The following is a 23,980-nucleotide window of genomic DNA, read 5'->3' as shown; positions in this document are numbered from 1 at the left end:
CACCTAGAATGGCAGCATTTTAAATCATAAAGCCTTATTTTGACTGGCAATATCTGCCATCATATAGCCCTAAAAATCTCAAAACAAATGCCAGTGTAGATAGCTGGAAAACAAAGAAGACATTTTTGTGTTTATATGATTTTAGAGAATCTCACTCAGAGAAGGTGATGACACCCCACTCCAGTACTCTTGCCTGGAAAATCCCATGGATGGAGGAGCCTGGTAGGCTGCAGTCCATGGGGTCGCTAAGAGTCGGACACGACTGAGCGACTTCCTTTCACTTTTCACTTTCATGTATTGGAGAAGGAAATGGCAACCCACTCCAGTGTTCTTGCCTGGAGAATCCCAGGGATTGGGGAGCCTCGTGGGCTGCCATCTATGGGGTCACACAGAGTCGGACACCCCTGAAGCGACTTAGCAGCAGCAGCAGTATCAGCAGAGAATCTCACTAGACTAACCATATATGTGTGTATGTATATATATATATATATATATATATATATTTATTGAATAATTCAGTGTTTTAGCGCTGTGTGGGCTAGATTCTTTCTAAATTAACTAGACATATGTGGAGATTTTCACATGTAGTCACAGGCTTCTGATGTTTCAGAAATATATTGGGTACGCTTTTCTTCACACAGGTTTCCCAAAGAGGGCTTTCCTGGTCCCACTTACCATGTAAAAGCATGCTTCCCAGGAGGACTCATTTCATTTTTTATACTAAAATTAATGGATGCTTGGAGTATCTTCCCTGTTCTCTGTGCTCTTCAGAGCTTGGAGTATCTTCCCTGTTCTCTGTGCTCTTCAGAAAGCTCCCAGGTCCTCAAAATATACTGGAATTGATAGTGAGTACAGACAGGAATTGCTGTTATTCATATCAGGCAGTGCAGACTGTTGGTTAAGAGCATGGATTCCTAATCAAAGTTTGAATCCTGGATCCATCATTGATTCACTATGTGACATTGGTAATTTGTTTAACTCACTTATTTTGGTTTCTTCAGTTATAAAGTTGGGGAAATTATAGTGACTACCTCATAGGGCTTTTGTGCTACATATATATTTATATATCTGGTGCATATATATATATATAATATATATATTAGCTATTATTATTTTAAAGTGAATCTTCATTTGGGAAGTAGCACCCATGACAATGTGACCACATTTGTCGTCTTTCTTTGCTGGAAGAGGGAAAATAATTAAATGAATGAAGACATAAATAAGGCAATATGGTCAGATTATACTATGAGCCTTCTGAAAGAAGAATTTGCATTTTATTTATTTCTATAACTCCAGTACTTGTCTCAATTCCTGACACATGGCAGGAAGTTAATGAATTAATGAAGATTGGGGGAATCAAATTGATTTTAGTCACTGGAATAGCAAAAAAAGCCCCTCAAACAAAAACAGCAAGGTCTCTAAGAGTTGTGTTAATATATAGGTCCTTACGTGTTGTAGGATCATTACCTTACTGACGTATTCGGGTCTTTCAAGGGGGGTGAGTTACAGGTGCATCCTAGGAGATCCATGTCAAGACTGACCATTCCATACATATATGTTGATTTGCTCAAAAAGACAAGTATGGCTTCCTTCTTCCTTGCTGGATGTATGTTCTTCACCTGCTCTTGGGTTTTATTTTGATTCTATTCAGCATTTTAGAAACCAGGACTTTAAGTGGTCCAAAAGATGAACAAGAGAAGAAGAGAACAATCTTAAACATTATCTGCTGTTACTTTCTGTGTTTATTCACTCTGGTTCCAAAGAAGCGATTTCACTAAGAGACTTCAGGGATTAGGTCCCTAAAATAGGCAATTAAATCCTGTTACTGAACTAAAGCTGTATATTCTACTGGGATGTTATTTCTAAGTCATTAAAATACCAGTAGATTTTGTCTATTAATACCAATGTTTTATTAGTGACAGTATGTAAAATTTTTGACTAACACTATCAACCTGACTTCTGCTCTTGAGTTACCAGATAATGGAACCAACACTAGGGTGATTACTCAGAGTCCTGTGTTTCTTGGGAGGGTTTCCAATGCAGTGACTCAAGAAGGTAATGAATGAACAGGAAAGGAGGAATGGCTTCCATCTATTGTGATGCCATGAAAGCTTCAATTAAGCATTCAGGTAAACAAAATTATGTTAACAGTGTTTATTGGAGATTTCCTCTTCTTCTTCACTTTACCCTCAATTTCCCCAGCCCATCCCAGCCTCTTTGACTTGAATGGTTTCTGGAAATCCCACTTTTTCCTAAAACTTTGGTGAATTACTTTTGAGGTGCCATACCCAGGTGGCACTCTTGGTAAAGAATCTGTCTGCCAGTGCAGGAGACACAAGAAGTGTGGGTTCAATCCCTGGGTTTTGAAGATCAGCTGGAGTAGGAAATGGCAACCCACTCCAGTATTCTTGCCTGGAGAATCCCCATGGACAGAGGAGCCTGGTGGGCTACAGTCCTTGGGGTCTCAAAGAGTTGGACATGACTGAGCATGCATGCACTTCATAGGCTGTCACTGTCTAAATATAATCCTGCACCTTCTCATTCACTGTCCCATTGATCTACTTCATCTGTGCCTATGGCTAATTATGATAATATTATTTTATTGATTTCTTGCCCAGTTGTAGCCTGAATATATGATCTGATTGTTTATTATTTTACATGTATCCTTCTTAAAATTTCCAACTCAGAGTTCAAGATTTTAGGGGCTAGGAATGAGGCATCTTAGTAAATAGTCTAGCTGGAAAAGTGAAAGTTAAAGTGTTAGTAGCTCAGTCGTGTCTGACTCTTTGTGATCCCATGGACTGTAGCCCTCCAGGCTCCTCTGTTCATGAAATTCTCCAGGCAAGAATAATGGAGTGGGTTGCCATTCCCTTCTCCAGGGGATCTTCCTGACCCAGGAATCGAATGCAGGTCTCTTGCATTGCAGGAAGATTCTTTTTTAAAAATTTATTTATTTTAATTGGAGGCTAATTACAAGCAGATTCTTTATCACTGAGCCACCAGGGAGTGCTTCTCAAAATGTTTTCAATGAGATAAAAACAGAATTGAGAGTAAACAGTAACTTTTAAAGTGATTTGACATTGCCAAAATATTTTTGTTGTATTTTGTAAAATATCAGTCTGTAACAGCTTGGAACTTTAAAAATAGTTGTATTTTACCCCAGATAGTTAAGTATTAGTTGGCCATGTATTCATTTAACAAATTCTTATTATGTATGTACTCTGGGCCAGGAACTATGCTAGGGAAACAGATGAAAACCTTCTTGTTCTCAATAAACTTATGATCTAATTTGGGATAAATACTCCAAAACAACTGATTATAAAATACTAGGGAAGATGTTGAATTTAAGATTGAACTGAATGTTATTAAGCAAAAGAAAGCCGGATTAAGTCACCTGTCCAGGTTTAAACAGAATGGAGTACGCTCTGGGGAAGGCTTCACTGAGGACATGACATTTGATCTGAACTTGAAGGATGACTGAGGTTTTGCCAGGCATAGAAGACAAGAAGGTCACTGCAGGCAGAGAGAACAGTGTACACAGTGGCATATATACATAAAGGGGTCAGAAAACAGTACTGCTTTCCTGGGGCCTGGGGTCTGCAGAGTTAAGGTAGAGAATAAGGATAAACAGGTTTGCAAGGGTCTCAAGTAATGTTGTATATCCTATAGGTAGGACTTCACAGGTGGCTCAGCAGTAAAGAATCTGCCTGCCAATACAGGAGATGCAAGAGACCCAGGTTCTATCCCTGGATCAGGAAGATTCCGTGGAGAAGGAAATGGCAACCCACTCCAGTATTCTTGCCTGGCACTTCCCATGGATAGAGGAGCCTGGTGAGTTACAGTCCATGGGGTCGCAAAGAGTCAGACACAACTGAGTTGGCTGAGTACACAAGCATGCATCCTACGGGCAATAGGGACCCACTGCAAGTTTCTAATCTTGGAGTGGGATTGTAGAGGAAGGTTTAATATGATGACATTTTCCCCTTTAGATAGTCATTCTGGAGAAGTTGGTTGGATGGCTAGTTTAGAGAGAGACTGGATTAGAGAAAAATAGGAGCTGATTATAGTCATCCTGGTAAGGGCTGAGGAAGCTGTGAACTAGGGCAGGTGCACTGAGGACAGAGAAGAGATGGATTTCAAAAATATTTCAGAGCAAGAATCAATAAGATTCGGTGAGTGAGTGGTCATTAAGGGTAAGTGAGGAGAAGATGTAGGGGTTAAGTCTGAGGATAATGAAAATACCATTGTGTAGTATTTTTAGAGTACTTTTAGCTTTTTAGTGTCTAACATCTATGATCTCATTTGATCTTTCAACCCTTCTGAGACAGGTTAAAGAATACATTTTCCCCTGTTGGACAAATGCAGTCCAGAGAAGTTAAGTGATTCATCCAGAGTTTCATAGCTCATTAGCAGCAGAATCCAGACTAGAATCCAGACTCCCTGACACCTAATCATGTGCTTTTCTCACTCCATCATGATGCTGTACTGAAAAAGTGCTTGACCTGCTGCTTACACTTAATCAGAAACAGTTGGTATGCATATTACTAGCAGGGAAAAAAGAGAGAAGGAACACAGTGAGATGAACACCAACTACTTTTGAGTCAATTGAGACTTCAGTGTTAGTAGTAATAACTGTATAATAACAATGCTGCTGCTAAGTCACTTCAGTCGTGTCCGACTCTGTGTGACCCCATAGATGGCAGCCCACCAGGCTCCCCGTCCCTGGGATTCTCCAGGCAAGAACAATGGAGTGGTTTGCCATTTCCTTCTCCAATGCAAGAAAGTGAAAAGTGAAAGGGAAGTCGCTCAGTCGTGTCCGACTCTTAGCGACCCCATGGACTGTAGCCCACCAGGCTCCTCCGTCCATGGGATTTTCCAGGCAAGAGTACTGGAGTGGGGTGCCATTGCCTTCTCCATAATATAGGTAAAGCTTATTGAGAACTTACTATGTTCCAGCCATAGTTCTCAGCATTTTATATAAAATCAACTGATCCAATTGTTTTAACAACCTTATAAATTCAGTCCTATGATTGTCATTCTGTTATAGATGAGGAAATTGAGACAGGAAGTTGCCCAAGTTTGTATAGCCAATAAGAGTCAGGGTCAGATTTTTTTAGCTAGACAATCTGAAAACCTAATGTTTTTCCCTTTCCCAATTCAGCAACAGCTTTACCTTCTTCCTACTTTTCTTTTTCAAAGACTCCTGAACCCATCAGTCTCCCCTCAAAAAGAGCATCCGGCATCAGGAGAATTGTATTTTTTAATTAAATTAATTTTTTATTCAGGTATAATGGACACATAACATTATATTAGTTTTAGGTGTACACCATAATGATTTGATATTTGTATACAATCAGTAATTACCACCACAATAATTCTAGGAGAATTGTATTCTAATCCCAGTTATATCACTAACTGCTAACCTTGATAATATCACAGCCTTTTTATAGCTCTTTATCATCTGTTAATGTCAGTTTCACAATAATAATAATATCACAATAGTAATGCTTATCTCATTAAATTATTTAGAAGATGATATGAGGTAATATATGTTCAAGAATAAGATAAACCATAAAGTGCATAAAGTGTTTATAATCTTAGGAACTAGGAAGATATAAATTCACATAGTAATGCTGCCCGTGTATATGTTTTTCTTCCCACCTAGACAGTGAATTCTTTGAGCGGAAGGATCAAATATGTTTTTCTGACCACTCCATCTCTGGCAATACCACTCTACTTGTATAGTAGGTAGTTAATAAGTGCATGTTAAATGAGTGATATATGTACAGAGGCTTGAATGCCTGGATGAGGGCGCAGCCTTGAAAAGCACTATTTAAGAAGCATATAGGCATTTCAATTCCTGGTGCCTTAGGTTCATGTGATCCAGATGTCACGATGACAGCTAACACTTGCTGTTCTCTAACTATAGGCCAAGTGCTTTTCTAAGTGCTTTACATGAATTGAGTCATACAGTTCTTATAACTGAGCTATGAAGTCACATTCAACACCATTCCCATCCTTTTAAGCTGTCAGCTGTATTGTAAAAGTATGTAGACTTTGTAAACAGAGATTTCAGTGGCTTTTGAGCTTTGTTCCTTGAAGCATCTACTTCAGTGACATCATTGGTAACAGTTTCCTTAAAACTTCCTCAGATTCTTGCAATTCCTGCAACTGTCTAAAGTTGTTGGCAACATTCTTTTACCTTCCCTCTCACAACACTTCCAAAGGCTTCATAGACCTCTAGTTCTCTTTATTAAATCCCTTCCTGCCTGATATAACTAGAGTGGGATTGTCTACATAATCAAACTCTGAACACTATAAGTAGTGTTACATCAGCCCACTTCACATGGAGAGATCGAAGCACAGAAAGTAACTTGAAAGAGGACTGGTAGAATGAAGCTCTGAATCCAAAAATTTTGGCTCCAGGGGCTGTGGTCTAAATAGTGCGTTCACTGCCTTTCCTCAAGTGAAATCCCCAATCCTATGAATGGGGCATGGTATTTTTTCTTAAATCTCTATTGGAAAATATCATTTTGCAACTTTTTTTTTTCAGTTTGCAAACTTTCTTCTCAATTTTTAGCAGAGCTATCTTAGTTTCAAACCAATCCTTGCTTTCCAAGGTGAAGCAAGGTAAGCTTCACTACCCAGCTATCTAGAATGGGGAGCACAGTGGAATGCTTCTCACAGTGCCTGTGAGTGATCAAGAGGCCAAGTGATAGTCAACCTTAGGGGTTTTCAACAATCTGGAATTGATTTTGTTCTACAGCACCCTCATACAATTCATTTTTCATAGTTAAAATGAATTAGTATCAATGTTGCATTAGATTGCCTTTGGGATTTAGATGCCTAGAAACAGAACACTGGTGCTGGAAGGGCCATAGCTATGTTAACTAGCTGCTATGCTTGTTAAATAAATGCAATTATCCTCAAATTAAAAATAAAAACATTTTAGAAATAAATAAAAACTAATTTGGAACAAAAAGCCAAGTGCCTACTTGTTTCAAAGTTAAAATTTAAAGTCAGCAGATAGATCCGTATATATTGATCTGGAAGAATGTTCATGATATATTGTCAAGTGGAAAAAGCAAGTTGCAGAGTAAATTGATGATATTATTCTCTTTTTAAGAAAAGAAAAAAAAAATCTATATAAAATAACACCTAGATGCAGAATGTTAGAACTAGAGAGATCCTTGGGTAACAAACACAACTTTCCTATTGTATTGATGAGCAAATTTGAAGGCCAAAGAGTGATATAATTAAGGTCACATAACCAGTTAGTAGCAGAATCAATTCTGCAGCCCCATCTCCAGACTCCACTCTGTCACTCTGTCTGTAAGCTGTGTCTCTACCAACAAGTCAATACGGAGACAAAGCATCTAGTGACAGTTACAGTTTTGTAGTAGAGGCATTATTAACAAAAATACGATTCTCACTTTAAGCTGCAAATAGAGAGCTGTAATAGAGAGTAGAATATTTCTCCCCCTGAAAGCAAGGTCACTAAAATGAGCACTCTTAATATTTCTCCTAATTTCTGATTTTCTCTCTCCCTAAAGGCTGTATTATTTTTTCATGTAAAATTTTATTGATTCCATCAATTTAGCTTTATTTCACAATGTTAATTTGAAATATTTATTTTAATAGTAAAGAATATTTTGCAAAATGTATGAAACTTGCCCTAGCACCTAGTACCTAGTGCCTGGTTAAAAGTAGAAAGTTAACATTGGTTGAATGAATAAATCCAAGATTTCAATCACTTGGCTTTTTTTTTCAAAATTAGTTTTTATTTTTAAAATGTTTTTATTTTTAATTTGAGGATAATTGCATTTATTTTTTATTTCTTGATTTAAAACATGATTTCTGTGGCCGAGAATACTACAATCTCTTAAAAATATGTAATAGATGGAATTTGAATAAATGTTGCATGTATTTGAAAATTAGACTGTTTTGATAAGTGATTTACTCATTCCTTTATTTAGTTAGTGAGTAAACATGTGAGGCAGGTCTCTTGTGTGTCTGGTACTCTCTTTGCAGTACCAAACAAAGCGGCATCAACTTCCAGTGGTCAGTGTCTGACGAGTGCATTGAATATCTGCTTGCTCAGTGATGCTGTACTTCAGATCTAGGTGCTGTGCATCATCTTTTTATCTATTCATCTATGTCCAGTTCTCCATCAGGTTGCTTTGGAGAAGACTTCATTATGTTTGGTCAAACTGCCCAAAAAGTGAAACCAGGAGACAAGATATCTGGGTCTTAGTCTTAGATTGTTTCCAAAAAGTTTCATGGTCTTGGGAAATTTACATTCTGTTCACTGAGCCATTGATTCTTTATCTAAAGCAAGAACTCTGTAATAGATCGTTGTTTGTCAAATGTTTTATTATCAGAACTCCATTTTCAAATGAAATTTTTCACAGAAAATTTCACCTCCATTGACAGGTTCCAGGCACCACAGCCAAACCCATAGAATTGCATGAACCAAAATTTAAAAACCACTATATTATGTACAGTAACAGGGAATGGAGTTTTTAAAACATAGTCAATTGTATGATGGAATATTATTCAGCAGGAAAAAGGAACAAACTACTGATGCCTACAACAACAAGGATGAATCTCAAAATCCTGCTGAATAAGAGAATCCATGCACAGAAGAGCATATACTGTATGATTCCACTTATAGTCAATTCTAGAAAATCAAAGCTGACATATAATGAAAAAAATCAGATGAGTGGTTGCCAGGGGTTGGGGGTGGAGGAAAGGGTGGACTACAAAAGACCATGAGGAAACTTTTGGATGTGATAAAATTGTTAAGTAGCTGTATAGTGGTGGTGGTTCTGGGAGTACCTGTCAAAATTTAAATTGTACACTGTAATTACATAAATTTTATTGTACATAAATTATATCAAAAAATCGGTTAAAAATCACTTCATTAAATAATCTCTAAGGCCTCTGAAATTTGGATACAGTGAATGGGATCTGAAATCAGTTATATCTGGGTTTAAATATTGGTTCTATGGCCATGGGCAAATCACAGAACCTCTAAGAGTCTCAACTTCCTTATCTCTACTATGGATTGATAGTAGTGATTCTTCCCTGAATTGTAATGAGAATTATATGTGATAATGGACATAGCTCAGTACCCAGTATATGGTTAAGTGCTTGATAAATATTGGGTGCATTTATAATTTTAAAATTCTAGATACTTTTCTGGACAATATTGAAAAGTTCAGAGGTGGCATATAGATGATCTGAATTCTAATTTTTATTCTGTTACCAATTATATATGACTTTCAGTTCAGTTCAGTCACCCAGTTGTGTCCAGATCTTTCCAACTCCATGGACTACAGCACACCAGGCTTCCTTATCCATCACCAACTCCCTCAGCTTGTGCAAACTTATGTCCATTGAGTCGGTAATGCCATCCAACCATCTCATCCTCTGTCTTCCCCTTCTCCTCCCGTGTTCAATCTTTCCCAGAATCAGGGTCTTTTCCAAGGAGTCAGTTCTTCACATCAGGTGGCCAAAGTATTGGAGCTTCAACTTCAGTATCAGTCCTTCCAATGAATATACAGGACTGATTTCCTTTGGGATTGACTGATTTGATCTCCTTGCAGTCCAAGGGACTCTCAAGAGTCTTCTCCAACACCACAGTTCAAAAGCATCAATTCGTTGGCACTAAACTTTATGATCCAAATCTCACATCCATACATGACCACTGGAAAAACCATAGCTTTGACTAGATGGACCTTGTTGGCAAAGTAAAGTCTCTGCATTTTAATATGCTATCTAGGTTGGTCATAGCTTTTCTTCCGAGGAGCAAGCATCTTTTAATTTCATGGCTGCAGTCACGCATGATCTGCAGTGATTTTGGAGCCCAAGAAAATAAAGTCTGTCACTGTTTCCATTGTTTCTCTATCTGTTTGCCATGAAGTGATGGGACTGGATGCCATGATCTTAGTTTTTTGAATGTTGAGTTTTAAGTCAGCTTTTTCAGTCTCCTCTTTCACTTTCATCAAGAGGCTCTTTAGCTCTTCTTCGCATTCTGCCATAAGGGTGGTGTCATTTGGATATGTGAGGTTATTGAAATTTCTCCCAGCAATCTTGATTTCAGCTTGTGCTCCATCCAGTCTGGCATTTCTCATGATGTACTCTGCGTATAAGTTAAATAAGCAGGGTGACAATATACAGCCTTGACATATTCTTTTCCCAATTTGGAACCAGTCCATTGTTCCATGACCGGCTCTAACTGTTGCTTCTTGACCTGCACACAGGTTTCTCAGGAGGAAGGTAAGGTAGTCTGGCATTCCCATCTCTTTAAGAACTTTCCACAATTTGTTGTGATCCATACTGTCAAAAGCTTTATCATAGTCAATAAAGCAGAAGTAGATTTTTTTTTCCCGGAATTGTCTTGCTTTTTCTATGATGCAACAGATGTTGGCAATTTGATCTCTGGTTCCTCTGCCTTTTCTAAATCCAGCTTGAATATCTGGAAACTCTTGGTTCATGTACTCTTGAAGCCTAGCTTGAAGAATTTGAGTATTACTTTGCTATCATGTGAAATGAGTGCATTTGTACAGTAATTTGAACATTATTTGGCATCGCCTTTCTTTGGGATTGGAGTGAAAACTGACCTTTTCCAGTCCTATGGCCACTGCTGAATTTTCCAAATTTGCTGGCATATCAAATGCAGCACTTTCACAGCATCATCTTTTATGATTTGAAATAGGTCACCTGGAATTCCATCACCTCCACTAGCTTTGTTTGTAGTGATGCTTCCTAAGGCCCACTTGACTTTACACTCCAGGATGTCTGGCTCTAGGTGAGTGATCACACCATCATGGTTGTCTGGATCATTAAGATCCTTTTTGTATAGTTCTTTTATATATTCTTGCCACCTCTTCTTAATATCTTCTGTTTCTGTTAGGTCTTTAGTTCTATCCTTTATTGTGCCCATCTTTGCATGAAATGTTCCCTTGGAATTTAGTTCACTGATTCCTAAATTGTCAATGTTCACTCTTGCTATCTCCTGTTTGACCACTTCCAATTTACCTTGATTCATGGACCTTACATTCCAGGTTCTTATGCAATATTGTTCTTTACAGCATTGGACTTACTTCCATCACCATCGACATCCACAACTGAGCGTTGTTTTCACTTTGGCTCAGCCTCTTCATTCTTTCTGGAGCTATTTCTCCCCTCTACTGCAGTAGCTTATTGGGCACCAACTGACCTGGGAGTTCATCTTTCAGTGTCATATCTTTTGCCTTTTCATACTGTTCATGGGATTCTCAAGGCAAGAATACAGAAGTGGTTTGCCATTCTCTTCTCCAGTGGGCCACATTTTGTCAGAACTCTCTACCATGACCCATCCATCTTGGGTGGCCCTACAGGGCATGGCTCGTAGTTTCATCGAGTTAGACAAGGCTGTGGTCCAAGTGATCAGTTTGGTTAGTTTTCTGTAATTATGGTTTTCATTCTGTCTGCCCTCTGATGGATAAGGATAAGAGGCTTGTGGAAGCTTCCTGATGGGAGGGACTGGCTGTGGGGGAATCTATGTCTTGTTCTGATGGGCGGGGCCATGCTCAGTAAATCTTTTGTCCAATTTCTGTTTTGTGTGAGGCTTTAGACAATTGTTCATCTTTCTCTGGGCTTCTGTTTGTCTCATTGTTAACGTGAGGGATGGATTATCGTAACTTTTGTTACCAGCTTTACAGCAATATTAGGAATACAGAATGAGATAATATATTTGAAAGAAGTTCAGAAAAAGAAAAAAAAAATGAAACACTACAGTAACGTAGGAAATGGCTATGATGCAATTTTCTCATGATTCTGAGGTTAAGTGGAGAGAATCGTGCTTTTACAACAGGCCTTGCCTTCAGTAAAGTTGTAAAATTTCTGACATTTGTCTTCTGGCCTTTTATTATACCATTCTTCATCCTATTTTCCAATTTCACTTATGCCTCACCTCCTGCTAACAATCATAGGAGGTTGTCTTACAGCTTAGGTCTCTTCTGTCAGTGAGGAAATGATTCTGAGACATTTATTTACCTGAAGTTGAATAGCTTGACGGGTGACTACTAATGTGTTTTATGTAAAGAAAGAGTAAAAATATTGTGAAAGTGAAAAGTGAAAGTTGTTCAGTCGTGTCCGACTCTTTGCGACCCCATAGACTATACAGTCCATGGAATTCTCCAGGGCAAAATACTGGAGTGGGTAGCCTTTCCCTTCTGCAGTGGATCTTCTCAACCTAGGAATCAAACTGGGGTCTCCTGCATTGCAGGTGGATTCTTTACCAACTGAGCTATGAGGGAAGCCCCCCTAAAAGTACTGTCTGTAACTGAAATTGAAGTCTCAGTAGGAATAAGCTTTTGTGGTGAACACATCCTGAAGATTCTCACATGACAATCACCTACTGTACCAAGGGTAAAGGTGTTAATCCCTCAGTCGTATTCAATTCTTTGTGACCCCATGAACTGTGGCCCGTCAGGCTCCTGTGTCCATGGAATTCTCCAGACAGAATACTGGGGTGGGTCAGGGGATCTTCCTGACCCAGGGATCAAACCTGGGTCTCCTGCATTGCAGGTGGATTCTTTACCATCTGAGCCACTGGAGAAGGGGACAACAGAGAATGACATGGTTGGATAGCATCACTGATTCAATGGTCACTTTTTGAGCAAATTCTGGGGGATGGTGAAGGACAGGGAAGCCTGACGTGCTGCAGTTCATAGAGTCCATAGGGTCTCAAAGAGTTGGACATGAGTTAATGACTGAACAACAACCACTTAAGGTAAAAATGAAACTTTTAAACAGGTTTTACCATCACTGAAGATGTAGCTGAATGGTATTTTAGAAGTTTAGAAGCAAAGAAGACTTATGTCCTTTTTGCCATAACTTTCCTCATTGCCCCTTTAACATCCTTATTCCTCAGGCTATATATTAGGGGGTTCAGCATGGGTGTCAGAGCCCCATAAAACACTGAGATAAATTTGTCTTGATCCGAGGATGACTTGGACTGTGGTTTCATATACATGGAAATGGCTGCCCCATAGAAGATCACCACCACAGTCACATGAGAAGCACAGGTAGAGAAGGCCTTGAGCCTACCCTAAGCTGAGCGAATCCTTAGGACAGCAGCGGCAATTCGGACATAGGAGAGGAGAACAAACCCAAAGGGTAGGAGAAGGGTAAAAATGCTTGTGATGAGGATCAGAAGCTCATTGAGACTGGTATCAGAACAGGCCAGCTTAAGAAGGGAGAGAATCTCACAGACAAAATGGTTGATGACATTTGCCTCACAGAAGTGAAGCCTCAGGGGTAAGATGAGCATGGAAGTGAGCACAAGAGATGCCCCCCATGAGGTAGCAGCCAGCCAGACACACACTGAGCTGTTCATGACCACGGAATAGCGCAGGGAATTGCCGATAGCAACCACACGATCATGGGCCATGACAGCCAGTAGGAGGCGCTCTGCTGTACCCAAGGCCAAAGAGACACTTATTTGGGTCAAACATCGTGGGTAAGAAAGGTAAGGATGAGCAGAGAAGCAATGCACCAAAGCCTGGGGCATGGAGACTGTTCCATAGCAAAGGTCCAAGAAAGACAGGTTACTAAGGAAGAAATACATTGGAGTGTGGAGGTGAGGGTCAGTGTAGATAAGAAAGATGATAAGTCCATTCCCCAATAATGTGCTGAGGTAAGTGATCAGCACCAATGTGAAAAATGTGACTCTCCACTCAGGATAGTTAGATATTCCAATAAGGAGAAACTCGAATACTGCTGTAGCATTATCCATGGCCATCCTTTCCGCTTTCCACTATTCATTGAATGGGTCCAATGTAGTTGTCTAGTTTTACCTGAGAGAATGAGAATAGACATGGAAGGATGGTATAAGAAAGTTGGAAATAATTAGGGTGTACAGGATCATTCTCTTTGCCCTCTTCAAGAGATATAAGAATACAAACGAGATATCTATGATGGGAACAGAGGCCAAGCTAAAAATCTACTCCCTCCCCTGGAAAACAGCAAATTCCCCATCCTTTAGAAATGGTTATATGAAAAGTTCTCCAACCCACTTTTGCCAGATGCCTTTTTGTTTCATTTTTTTCCAAGTAAGAAGAGGGGAAAAGGAGGGCATCTTTCTGCTTCTCTCACTTGTTCACTTTCCAAGACAAATCTGATTCATAAAAATGGTTGAACATCTGTCAGGTTGAGTTATTGCCTCCACCAAGAGGGTACCTTCTGACAGTCTTAGCTAAAATATTGCCTATTCTTGTGTCTCACTCTTAGATTGTTCATACCTCCATTCTCCCATTTTGTTAGTATCTACTATGGTTCTTGTCATAGAGTCCTGCCGAGTATTTCTTTGGTCTGAAGTGATATTCTATAAATATGGTTTATCATGGAACTGCTGAGGTCTGTGAAAACTCTGCTAATGTCCATGGTTGGAGTTACATTTCCAGCTCTTATGGTGTTTTCCTTGTTGTGATTTCAGGGCCCCAGTTAAGAATGTGACAATCTAATATGATGTTTCTAAAAGTTTGAGTGGTAAGAAGTGACCACCCTACCTGAAAAAGCACTCTCTTCTCACCTTCATCATTCTCTTTCCCCTCATGCTGCTTAATTTTTCTGATAGCAGGTTCCAATATTTGAAACTGCATTAATGATTTGATGGTTTAGTACTTACTTGTCTGCCATGCAAATGTACATTGATTGAGGACCGAACCTTGTCTATTTTTCTTTTTTTTACTGGCTTGTCCTTGGTACCTAGGACAGTGCCTGGGCCATCATATGTAACTGTTGGATATGGAATGAATAGAGGAATGTATAAAGTCCTGGGAGGTCACACATATTATTCAGAATCAAACTATTCCTCTTGTCACCTGCACTGCCATTCCTTATTCCGATTCATTGTCATTACTCACCTGAATTTTGCCAACAGCTTCCTCACTGGTTTCCCTCTTTCTGGCTTTGCCCCCATTCACTTCAAATAATTCAGCTAAACTGTAAGTTGGATCAGATTACTTTTCCATTAAAAAGTTTCTATAGCTTTCTCTTTCAACCTAATTTAGCACCATCTCCTTGCTATGAGCTATCAGGTGTTACATGGTTTGCTTTCCGTTTACCTCTCGGACCCCAGTGCCTCCTATTCTTTTCCTTGCTTACTTCGCTCTAGTCACACTGGCCTCCTCGTTGTTCCTTAAACACCATGGCTCATCCCTTTCTCAGAGCCTTTGATCTCTTTGATCTTGTTACTCCATATTTCTGAAACCAAGATCCTTGTATAGCTTATCTTCCCACTCCTCTCAAGTCTTTACTCACAGTGCATCTTTTTGGTCAGTTTTTCTTTGGCCGCCCTGTGTAAAAGCTTTACATTTCACCCCTGGTATTTTATGTCTCCCTTTTGTACATGATTGTTTTCTTTAGAATTATTACTTCTAGCACATTATATATTTTATCTATGAATTATGTTTTTAATTATCTCTCTCAACTAGAATATATACTTAGTGAAGTTGCTGCTGCATGCCCAAAACCTAGAATAGCGCCTGGTGCATGGAAGGTTCTTAAGGATTATCTGCTTAATGAATGTGTGAATGCAACTCTTTAGCTGTTCCACACTAAAAGACAGCCTCTCTTTCCACCTGCCTCTTCCCTAGATAATGCTGTTTATATGCCAAGCACCCCCTAATGTATACGTGCTCCTTCATGACAGCAACTTTCCCTTCTCTTCTATCCATTTCTTGAAGCTTCTGCTACTCACTGGCTATTTCTCTGGATAAGTTTCTTCCCTTCACTGGCTGAGATTTTTATTTGCAATCTAGTTAAACTAAGTGATCTCTAAGAGTCCTTCTACCTCTAACTTGCTAGGATTCTCTGATTTCCCTCAATTAAAATGAAAACAAAACAAAATTCAACACTCCTCAGAATAGGAAGAATCCACATTTTCCTCCACTGTTGGAGACGCATGTGGGCTACAGAAAGGGTTTACTAAGGGATGGAATTTCTCTAACCATCTTTGAAATGGGAGACTCACTTGTCTTTAGAAGTCTTTAGCAAAGAAGATTCTATAAATCTCCCACTTCTCTGTCCTGGAGTCCAAGTAACCTATCTCTGTGTCTAGTTCTCTACTTGTTCAGCCTCCCAGACAGGCTAAGTACACAAGAATGTTACATTCATGGAAGTGAAAGTGCATGCCACTTGTGAAGTGGTAAACACATGTAAGGGTTAAGGAGAATAGTAACTTGCCTTCACAGGACTGTGAAGCTCATAGCTTGAGAAATCTAATGCTGATTTTGTCCTCATTTATCATGGTACTCTGAGAAAGGGGTTTCCCTTGGATTGCTTCTTCCTTCCCAAGCTAAAATTGAAATAGTCATTTCCACAGAGGAAAAATGTAGAAAGATTAGAGTCACACGACTATATGAAACAATGCCCTGAAGCCTGTTATATTTTAAGTTAGTACACTCATACTTCCTGGAGAAGGAAATGGCAACCACTCCAGTATTCTTGCCTTAAGAATCCTATGGACAGAGGAGTCCATGGGGTTGCGAAGAGTCGGACACGACTGAGTGACTAACACACACACACATACTTGAAATTTGAGTGGTTTGTGTTTAACTCTCAATTACCTATATATGGGCCATTCAGAGTAGAATATCTAGAAAGATGGTGGACAAGCTGCAGATGGGAGGATGAAGTGGTTTTGCATAGATACAGACTGCTGACTATTATGCCATTTAAAAATATCTGTTGCTCCTAGAATGCTATAAAACAGACTGATTTTGTTGTTGAATATTAAATATTGGTCAAATGTTTTCTCTCCTTATATAAACCTATCATTCTTAATGACCTGAAAGATGTGTTTTGTTTCTCCAGTATTGAGGTTGTGTTTATAGAGTCTAGGGCTTCCCTGGTGGTCAGACAGTAAAGAGCCTGCCTGAAAGACAGGTCTGTGGAAGACCCAGGTTCGATCCCTGGGTTGGGAAGCTCCCCTTGAGAAGGAAATGGCAACCCACTCCAGTATTCTTGCCTGGAAAATCCCATGGGTGGAGGAGCCTGGCAGGTTACAGTCCATGGGGTCGCAAAGAGTTGGACTTGACTGAGCGACTTCACTTTCTTTTCACTTTTTATAGAATCTATCCCTTAGCTTTTCCTGAATTTAACTGAAAAAGCTAATGAGCCATTTGACTAAAACTTGGTGCTCAGTCTATGTGGGTGTGGGGAGATTTGTTTTTAATGGTGTTAAGCTTACTGACAGAAACTGGAATCGAACCTATGAACTTGCCTTCATTAGTACTGTGTTTGGACCTATGGAACTAGAATTGATGACAACTTCCATTTCACACTCAAAGGCTTTTCAGCATCTAAATCAAGGGCACTATTTTTCATTTAGTGTGGGCCCTGTTGTCCAAAGACAGTGCTGATTGTCTTATCCTAAAATTATCATTAAAGAAGAATGTTTCCCATCTCAGTCTTGTTGCCTGCAATTATTTATATAGCCTAATTTTTCTTTCAACTAATAGCTGCCGTTTGCCTTCCTGGAGGTTGCCCATGTCTGATAAATGAGTAGAGATTTTTTTAAAAAGTAGGAAGGGGAATGAAAGAAATTGGAGTCTTTTTCTGATATTGACTCACCATTGGAGGTTCCTCTCAGGTACCAGTAGATGGAGCAGAATGAGACTGCCGAAAATATCAATTTTCTAACAGTTGTCAGGTTTGGAACACTGACAATCTTCCTGAAAACTCTCCTGATGAGATTTCAAAAGCCTTTCCAGCTTCTCAAACTCCCAAATGCCTGGAAACCTGAAGAAAAAAATATTTTTTTAAAAAAATTAGGTCAAGTTACAATTGCCAAATCTTTGATGTACAGCCCTTGTTAATGGTATTATATTATTTAATTTCCTAGACAAACATTTCTTTCACTGACCTTTGACTCATATACATTGTTGTCTTATTTTTCCTAGAAAAGTTATAACAGAAGGAGGATTGAGGTCTTTCAAATACTTTGCCTCAAAACCCTTAGGTTATTTCAATTTTAGAGCTGCTAGATTAGACACCTTTTGCCTCTTGGCAATATTTATCTATCTATTACCTTATCTTGATGAACTGGAACACAATTAAACCAAACTGTCACTTTAAAAAGACAGAAATGATAATAAACCATGTTGTCTTCAGGGCTTTAAAGAAAACTGAATGATTTCAAGGAAGTATCCTGGGCTCTGTGAATATCTTACCCAGTTTCCTACTCTTCCCTACTACCTATTTTCAGTGTCAGAATGTGAAAGTGTACAACCTGAAGACTCCAAGGTCCTGAGCATTCCTCAGTCAGCAAAAAGATCTAATGACAGTTACTCTACCCACTAAAGCATTTCAAAAGCATTAAACTGGAGTTGAAGCCCAAAGCCATTTGGTTACCCCTCAGTTGTCCAGGAAACATAACGAACAGAACCTGCCTTACAATGAGCAGTTTGGTTTTTAGAAATTATGCCATTCTTCCCCTTCTCTTGATCTAGGTTCAGAATCCATCGCTATATGTTTACCTGGAAGCCATCACCAGAGGTTCTATCTCTGGGAATATACTTTGCTCTGAACTAAATCTATAGATCCTACTTTCTCAGCCTACTCATGATGTCTGGGGTCCAGTTCTCTTCCAGAGTCCATTCCAAGTGCAAGGAGAAAGTTGATGAGCTGCTCAGTAACTTAAATACCTTGAAGTTGCAAAGTGTTACCAGATCATTTATCTCACGAGTACAGTTCAAAGTTTCTGGTCCAGAAAGAAATAATTAACTTGTGAGAGCTTCAGGGACCTCATCCCAAACAGGCAATTAAATTTTGCCAAACAGAGTTGTTTGGAAAAGAAAAAAGTGATATTTTGTGTAGGGAAAACAAAGAGAAAGGAGACTTTTGAGACCACGAGACTTTTGTATACCACTGTTGGGCTTTGCAGAGAACTAAGAAATAATTCTTTTTTATTTCAGTCTGTAGTCTCTTCACATTCTTTCTGTATTAAATTGGTGCCATGACAGAGCTTGCAGCTGGTAGAGAAATGCCTACTGGGGCACGGCTGGGATAGACAGTGCGCAACGGCAAGTGCGTGTGGTATTGATTCCCACGCTGAAATAGCCCTCAGGTTTGCCTTTCCAGTCCCATTTCCACCACCCCAGCCTGCTCCAACAGCTTCCATGGGAGCTTTTTGTCAACTGTATCAAGTCTGTATTCCTTCATGTGACATGCAAGGTCAACTGTGATAGTTCCCCATCTATCATTGAACGTTCATTTGTTCAGGCATTTACACATTACTGTATTTATTCTACAAATAATGATTACCCACCATGTGTCAGGCAACGGACTTTGCAATGAGGATACAATGGAGAAAAAAAAATCCAGACAGAGATCCCACTTTCATGGAGGGAAAATGGATATTAACCTAGCAATCAAGAATATAAATATGCACCTGTGATAAGTGTTACATGGTGATATTTTTATTGATTCTCACAACCACCTCTGTCTCCCACGACTTCTCAACAATTTCTGTCCAGTTGAGTCAGGATACTTTCTTCATTGCTCTTTGAAAGCTCACTCCTATTCTTTCTGCACCAATAGTCCTGATGGTCTACCAACCTCAAGAGCAAAATACTACGTAATCCATTTTTCAACACTCAGCCTAGTAATTTGGCTCTTTTGTTATATGTTTGTCTATGTTATTGGATTCTTTAGCTATATCATAGGTAACCTGAGGACAAAATGTTGTTTTTTCACTTTTGTAACACTTTTTATGGTAGTAGCAGTAGATAATAGCGGAGTGGGAAGCCGTCTGAGGTAGTGGTTATGACTGTGTACTCAGAGGCTTACTAACTATGTGACTTCGTTCAAGTAATTCAATTTATCTGTCCCTAATTTTCCTTTTCATAGGAAATAAGTAAATACATGGAAAGTGCTTAGAATAGTGCCTGGCACATGGAAAGTTTCAATAAATATTACCATTATTAGCTTTTTCTGCTTCTCCAAATGCATTTGCATAAGTTGGTTCTTTTATTTTATAAATGAAAAAATTGTGCCCTAAAGCAATGAAGTGAATTGGCTAAAGGTCACACAATTAATTAAAGACAGAGATGGAGAGAAAACTCAGGCTTTATTACTTCCAGATCAGTGACTTTTAAGAAATTATCTGTATGGTATTTTACTTGATGCTTTCTTTGAGGACAAAGGTCTCAAATCTGGTACTGAACAAGATTTTTTCCAGGTCCTTGGGTAACTCAGAATGCCATATTTTTACCACTTTATTAAGGCATCAATCTTTAGCTGAAACTTGTTTCTCTGTCAATTAGTAAACAGTAATATTTAGGATTCTTTACTATCTGAGCCACGGCACTGCTAGAGGTAAAGAACCTGCCTGCCAGTGCAGGAGATGTAAGAGACATGGGTTCAGTCCCTGAGTCGGGGAGATTCCCTTGGAGTAGGAAATGGCAATTCCAGTATTCTTGCCTGGAGAATCCCATGGACAGAGGAACCTGGTGGGCTACAGTCCAAAGGGTCAAGAAGAATTGGAGGGGACTTAGCACAGCACAATATTGAAGATAAAGAATCAGCTCTTATGAAAGTACTTAACTTCAGTCAGCGTTATGACCACTGAATGCATCCCTGAAGTGTCATATCTCAAATTGTTTAAAAGGGAGGGCCTAATGAGAAAGTGGACACCTTACAAGCTGTCTGACATTGGGCTAGTCACTTTGACTTTCTGCGGCTTATTATTATTATTTTTACCATACAGACCATTTCCAAGGCCCATTCCAATTATAACCTTGGTTAAAGAGAAACTGTTCGTATTCAAAGCATCCTTTTTTGATAGTGGGTCATAAATATCTTTCCTGTGTATGAAAGATAACTAAGGAAGTTATGTTAAATCCTAGTATCAGTAAAAGGGTGGCAGGAAAGATCTGGGTTAAGGTAAAAAAAAAAAAAAAAAAAGCCGGGGAGAGGGGCATTTGTGGATTCTGTAGTTTAGTGCAGGGATGTATCCTAATAGTGAAATGAAGGCCTTAGAAGACTGAACAGCAGGAGTTACTGTGGGCAAAGGGAAAGAGGCAGGGGTTGGGGGACTAAGCTGATGGGAATATGTTTCTCTATTTTGGAAAGATTGTGACTAGTAGAAGACCTTTTCAATAACTCTACTTCTGACGCACTCTTGAAAGATCCTTAATCAGAGGATGAGCAAAAGAAAAAGTGTGTGGTGAATTCCAAAAGGCTAACTGTAATCCAGGCAATTCCTCATCACAGTCTTTGGATGCTTGTCTGGAGTTATGCACAAAACTACAATCTTCATTTAGCAAGTAACAATTCTGCCTTCTCCCTTTTCCTTATGCTATGAGATAGACCTGAGCCGTGTATTAGCAGGAAAAAAAGGGAGATGACGTTCTGGACAGGACTGATCAGCCAGCTTTTCATGTGCTTAGTCGCTCAGTCACGTCCGACTCTTTGTGACCCCATGGACTGTAACCTGCCGGGCTCCTCTGTCCATGGGGATTCTCCAGGCAAGAATACTGAAGTGGGTTGCCATGCCCACCTCCAGGGGATCTTCCCAACCTAAGGATCAAACCAGGGTCTCCTGCATTGCAGGTGGATAACTTCACCATCTGGGCCACCAGGGAAGCCCTGGTGGCTTTTCATAATAGTCTTAAAATAGATTTATAAGGAATTTGTCTCAACACTGGAAATGATGTGCTCATATTCAAATAGAAAAATGTTCTTCCCACCTGTGATGCTTTGAGGTTGATCCTAGACAAATGGAACATATCCTTTTCTTTTATTTTCACATTTCATGGTAAATATTTATTTCTTGTAATTGCACAGTACCCAAGTGGATCTCTGTATTTGGCCCCTGCCGTCAGATACAAAGATTGAAAACTTTGAAATTGCCTTTGAAAACTAAGGATCAATAAAAGAAAAAATATGAGAAAAACATGTTTATGAATGATAACTAAAGGGAACTCATGACACTGCCTTATTTAACTTTGAAAATGTCTGTAAATACCAAATTAAAAAATAAAGTATAGTTTGAGACAAATGTCCCATCTTGCCTATGACAGTGCATTAGGAATAATAGAAGTGGTAAGTTTAGAATCAAGGATGAGAACCCTAATTAATGCAGTGTGCAGTAAGATTACCAAATGCTATATCCCAGCTATAGTAGTGCCTAGGGTACAGCAGGTACCCATAAATATTTGTTGAAATAAAGAATTAATCAATAAATGCCTCCTTCCAGAGGTGGCTCAAACTAAATGCTGTAAAAATCATTCTTTCTCTCCAAATTAAAATATTTTCCATTTGAAACATATAAAGAAAAGGACTATGGAGTGGCTACTAAGGGTCTAGGGTTTTAACCTGTGAATGGTTCATAAAGGAACTTATAGAACACTTCTAACAACTTTGTGTCTGAGAGATTCATCCAGGCTCAGGAGGCATAATTAGCCTCAATGCATTGCTCAAAGTTGAACAATTAAAACTTATTTCTTCCAAACCCCCAAAGATGCCACACTGGGCATTGTTAAGAAGTTGGCAGACTTGGCAGTTAACTTAACCTGAAACTTCCAGCCCTATAATGACATACTAATTGTAAACAATGGGGGAATGGAGAATTTCTCAAGATGAGAGTGGAGAAAATTTGAAGGCTTAAAAACAATAGAAAAAAAAATGTTCTGTATGAACAGAAGCCAAGCAGTGGGACTTAATTTCAAAAACTTTTTATGAGTTTCTCATAAGAGAGTTGTACCAAATGTGTTCATGTAAATGGCACCAACTTCAGAATATGAGACTTTATCATAAATGACCCCAATATAAAAATGCAAATGCCCTCTTGGGAGATCTGGGTTCTAGGCTTGGCTATGTCACAAACTTGCCTTATTATTGTAGTATGTCTATTAACCTCTTCATGTTTTTGAAATGGTGAACCATCATCCCTACTCAAAGTACTGCATATGGGTAGTGTAAAGAACCAAATTACATACTGAGTATGAAACACACTCAAAAGATAAAGAAATATGCAAATCGTGGAATTATTTTAAGGGTTTAAAAAGAATCAGAGTCTATAGATCTCAATATCAGGTCTAAATTTCAGGTAGAATACACTGTGCCTTCTCTGATTTATTTTTGGGGGAAATATATATCTACTTGCTATATAGATTATTTCATTTACATTTACAGAAGACCATTGAAACATAATCACACTTTAATTTTGTAGATTAAGAAATAGCCTTAAGGAAATAAAACAATTTGTGGCCTAGATATGCAATGTGCCTAGAGCATAGTGAAGTGAAAGTCTGACTCTTTTCGACCCCATGGACTATATAGTTCATGGAATTCTCCAGGCCAGAATCCTGGAGTGGGTAGCCTTTCCCTTCTCCAGGGGATCTTCCCAACCCAGGGATCGAACCCAGGTCTCCTGCATTGCAGGCAGATTCTTTACCAGCTGATCCACCAGTGAAACCCAAGAATACTGGAGTGGGTAGCCTATGCCTTCTCCAGCAGATCTTCCTGACCCAGGAATTGAATCAGGGTCTCCTGCATTGCAAGTGGATTCTTTACCAGCTGAGCTACCAGAGAAGCCCCTAGAATATAAGAAACACTCAATAAAAGACAATTAGTATTATGGACATTATTTATCATGTAGTCATTTGATATATTCAGATCAGAAGCATTTTAAGCTTCTGAGGAGGAACATGATGATTAAAAACTATTGACAGCATAGTTTGTAGAGAGACAACAAACTCAATGCAGAAGTCTAGTTTCCAGAAAATTTACATTTCTTTATCTATTGATTGATTCATTAATTGATTTATTCTGCTGCTGCTAAGTCACTTCAGTCATGTCCAGCTCTTTGTGACCCCATGGACTGTAGTCCACCAAGCTCCTCTGTCCATGGGATTCTCTAGGCAAGAATACTGGAGTGGATTGCCATGCTCTCCTCCAGGGGATCTTCCTGACCCAGGGATCG

The 23,980-nt window shown here is 39.1% G+C and overlaps 1 protein-coding gene across 1 annotated transcript; it reads right to left on the bottom strand.

Moving 5' to 3' along the window:
* Positions 1–12,865: 12,865 nt before the first annotated feature.
* LOC133243086 (olfactory receptor 13H1-like) lies at positions 12,866–13,792 on the bottom strand. The gene is given in 1 exon segment (XM_061409547.1): positions 12,866–13,792. A coding segment is annotated over 1 exon segment (927 nt).
* Between the last annotated feature and the right edge of the window lie 10,188 nt (positions 13,793–23,980).

Source organism: Bos javanicus, chromosome X (genome assembly GCF_032452875.1).
Source record: "Bos javanicus breed banteng chromosome X, ARS-OSU_banteng_1.0, whole genome shotgun sequence".
NCBI lineage: Eukaryota > Metazoa > Chordata > Mammalia > Artiodactyla > Bovidae > Bos > Bos javanicus.
The sequence above is the reverse complement of the archived record's forward strand: the minus strand, read 5'-3'. Positions and strand labels throughout refer to the sequence as shown.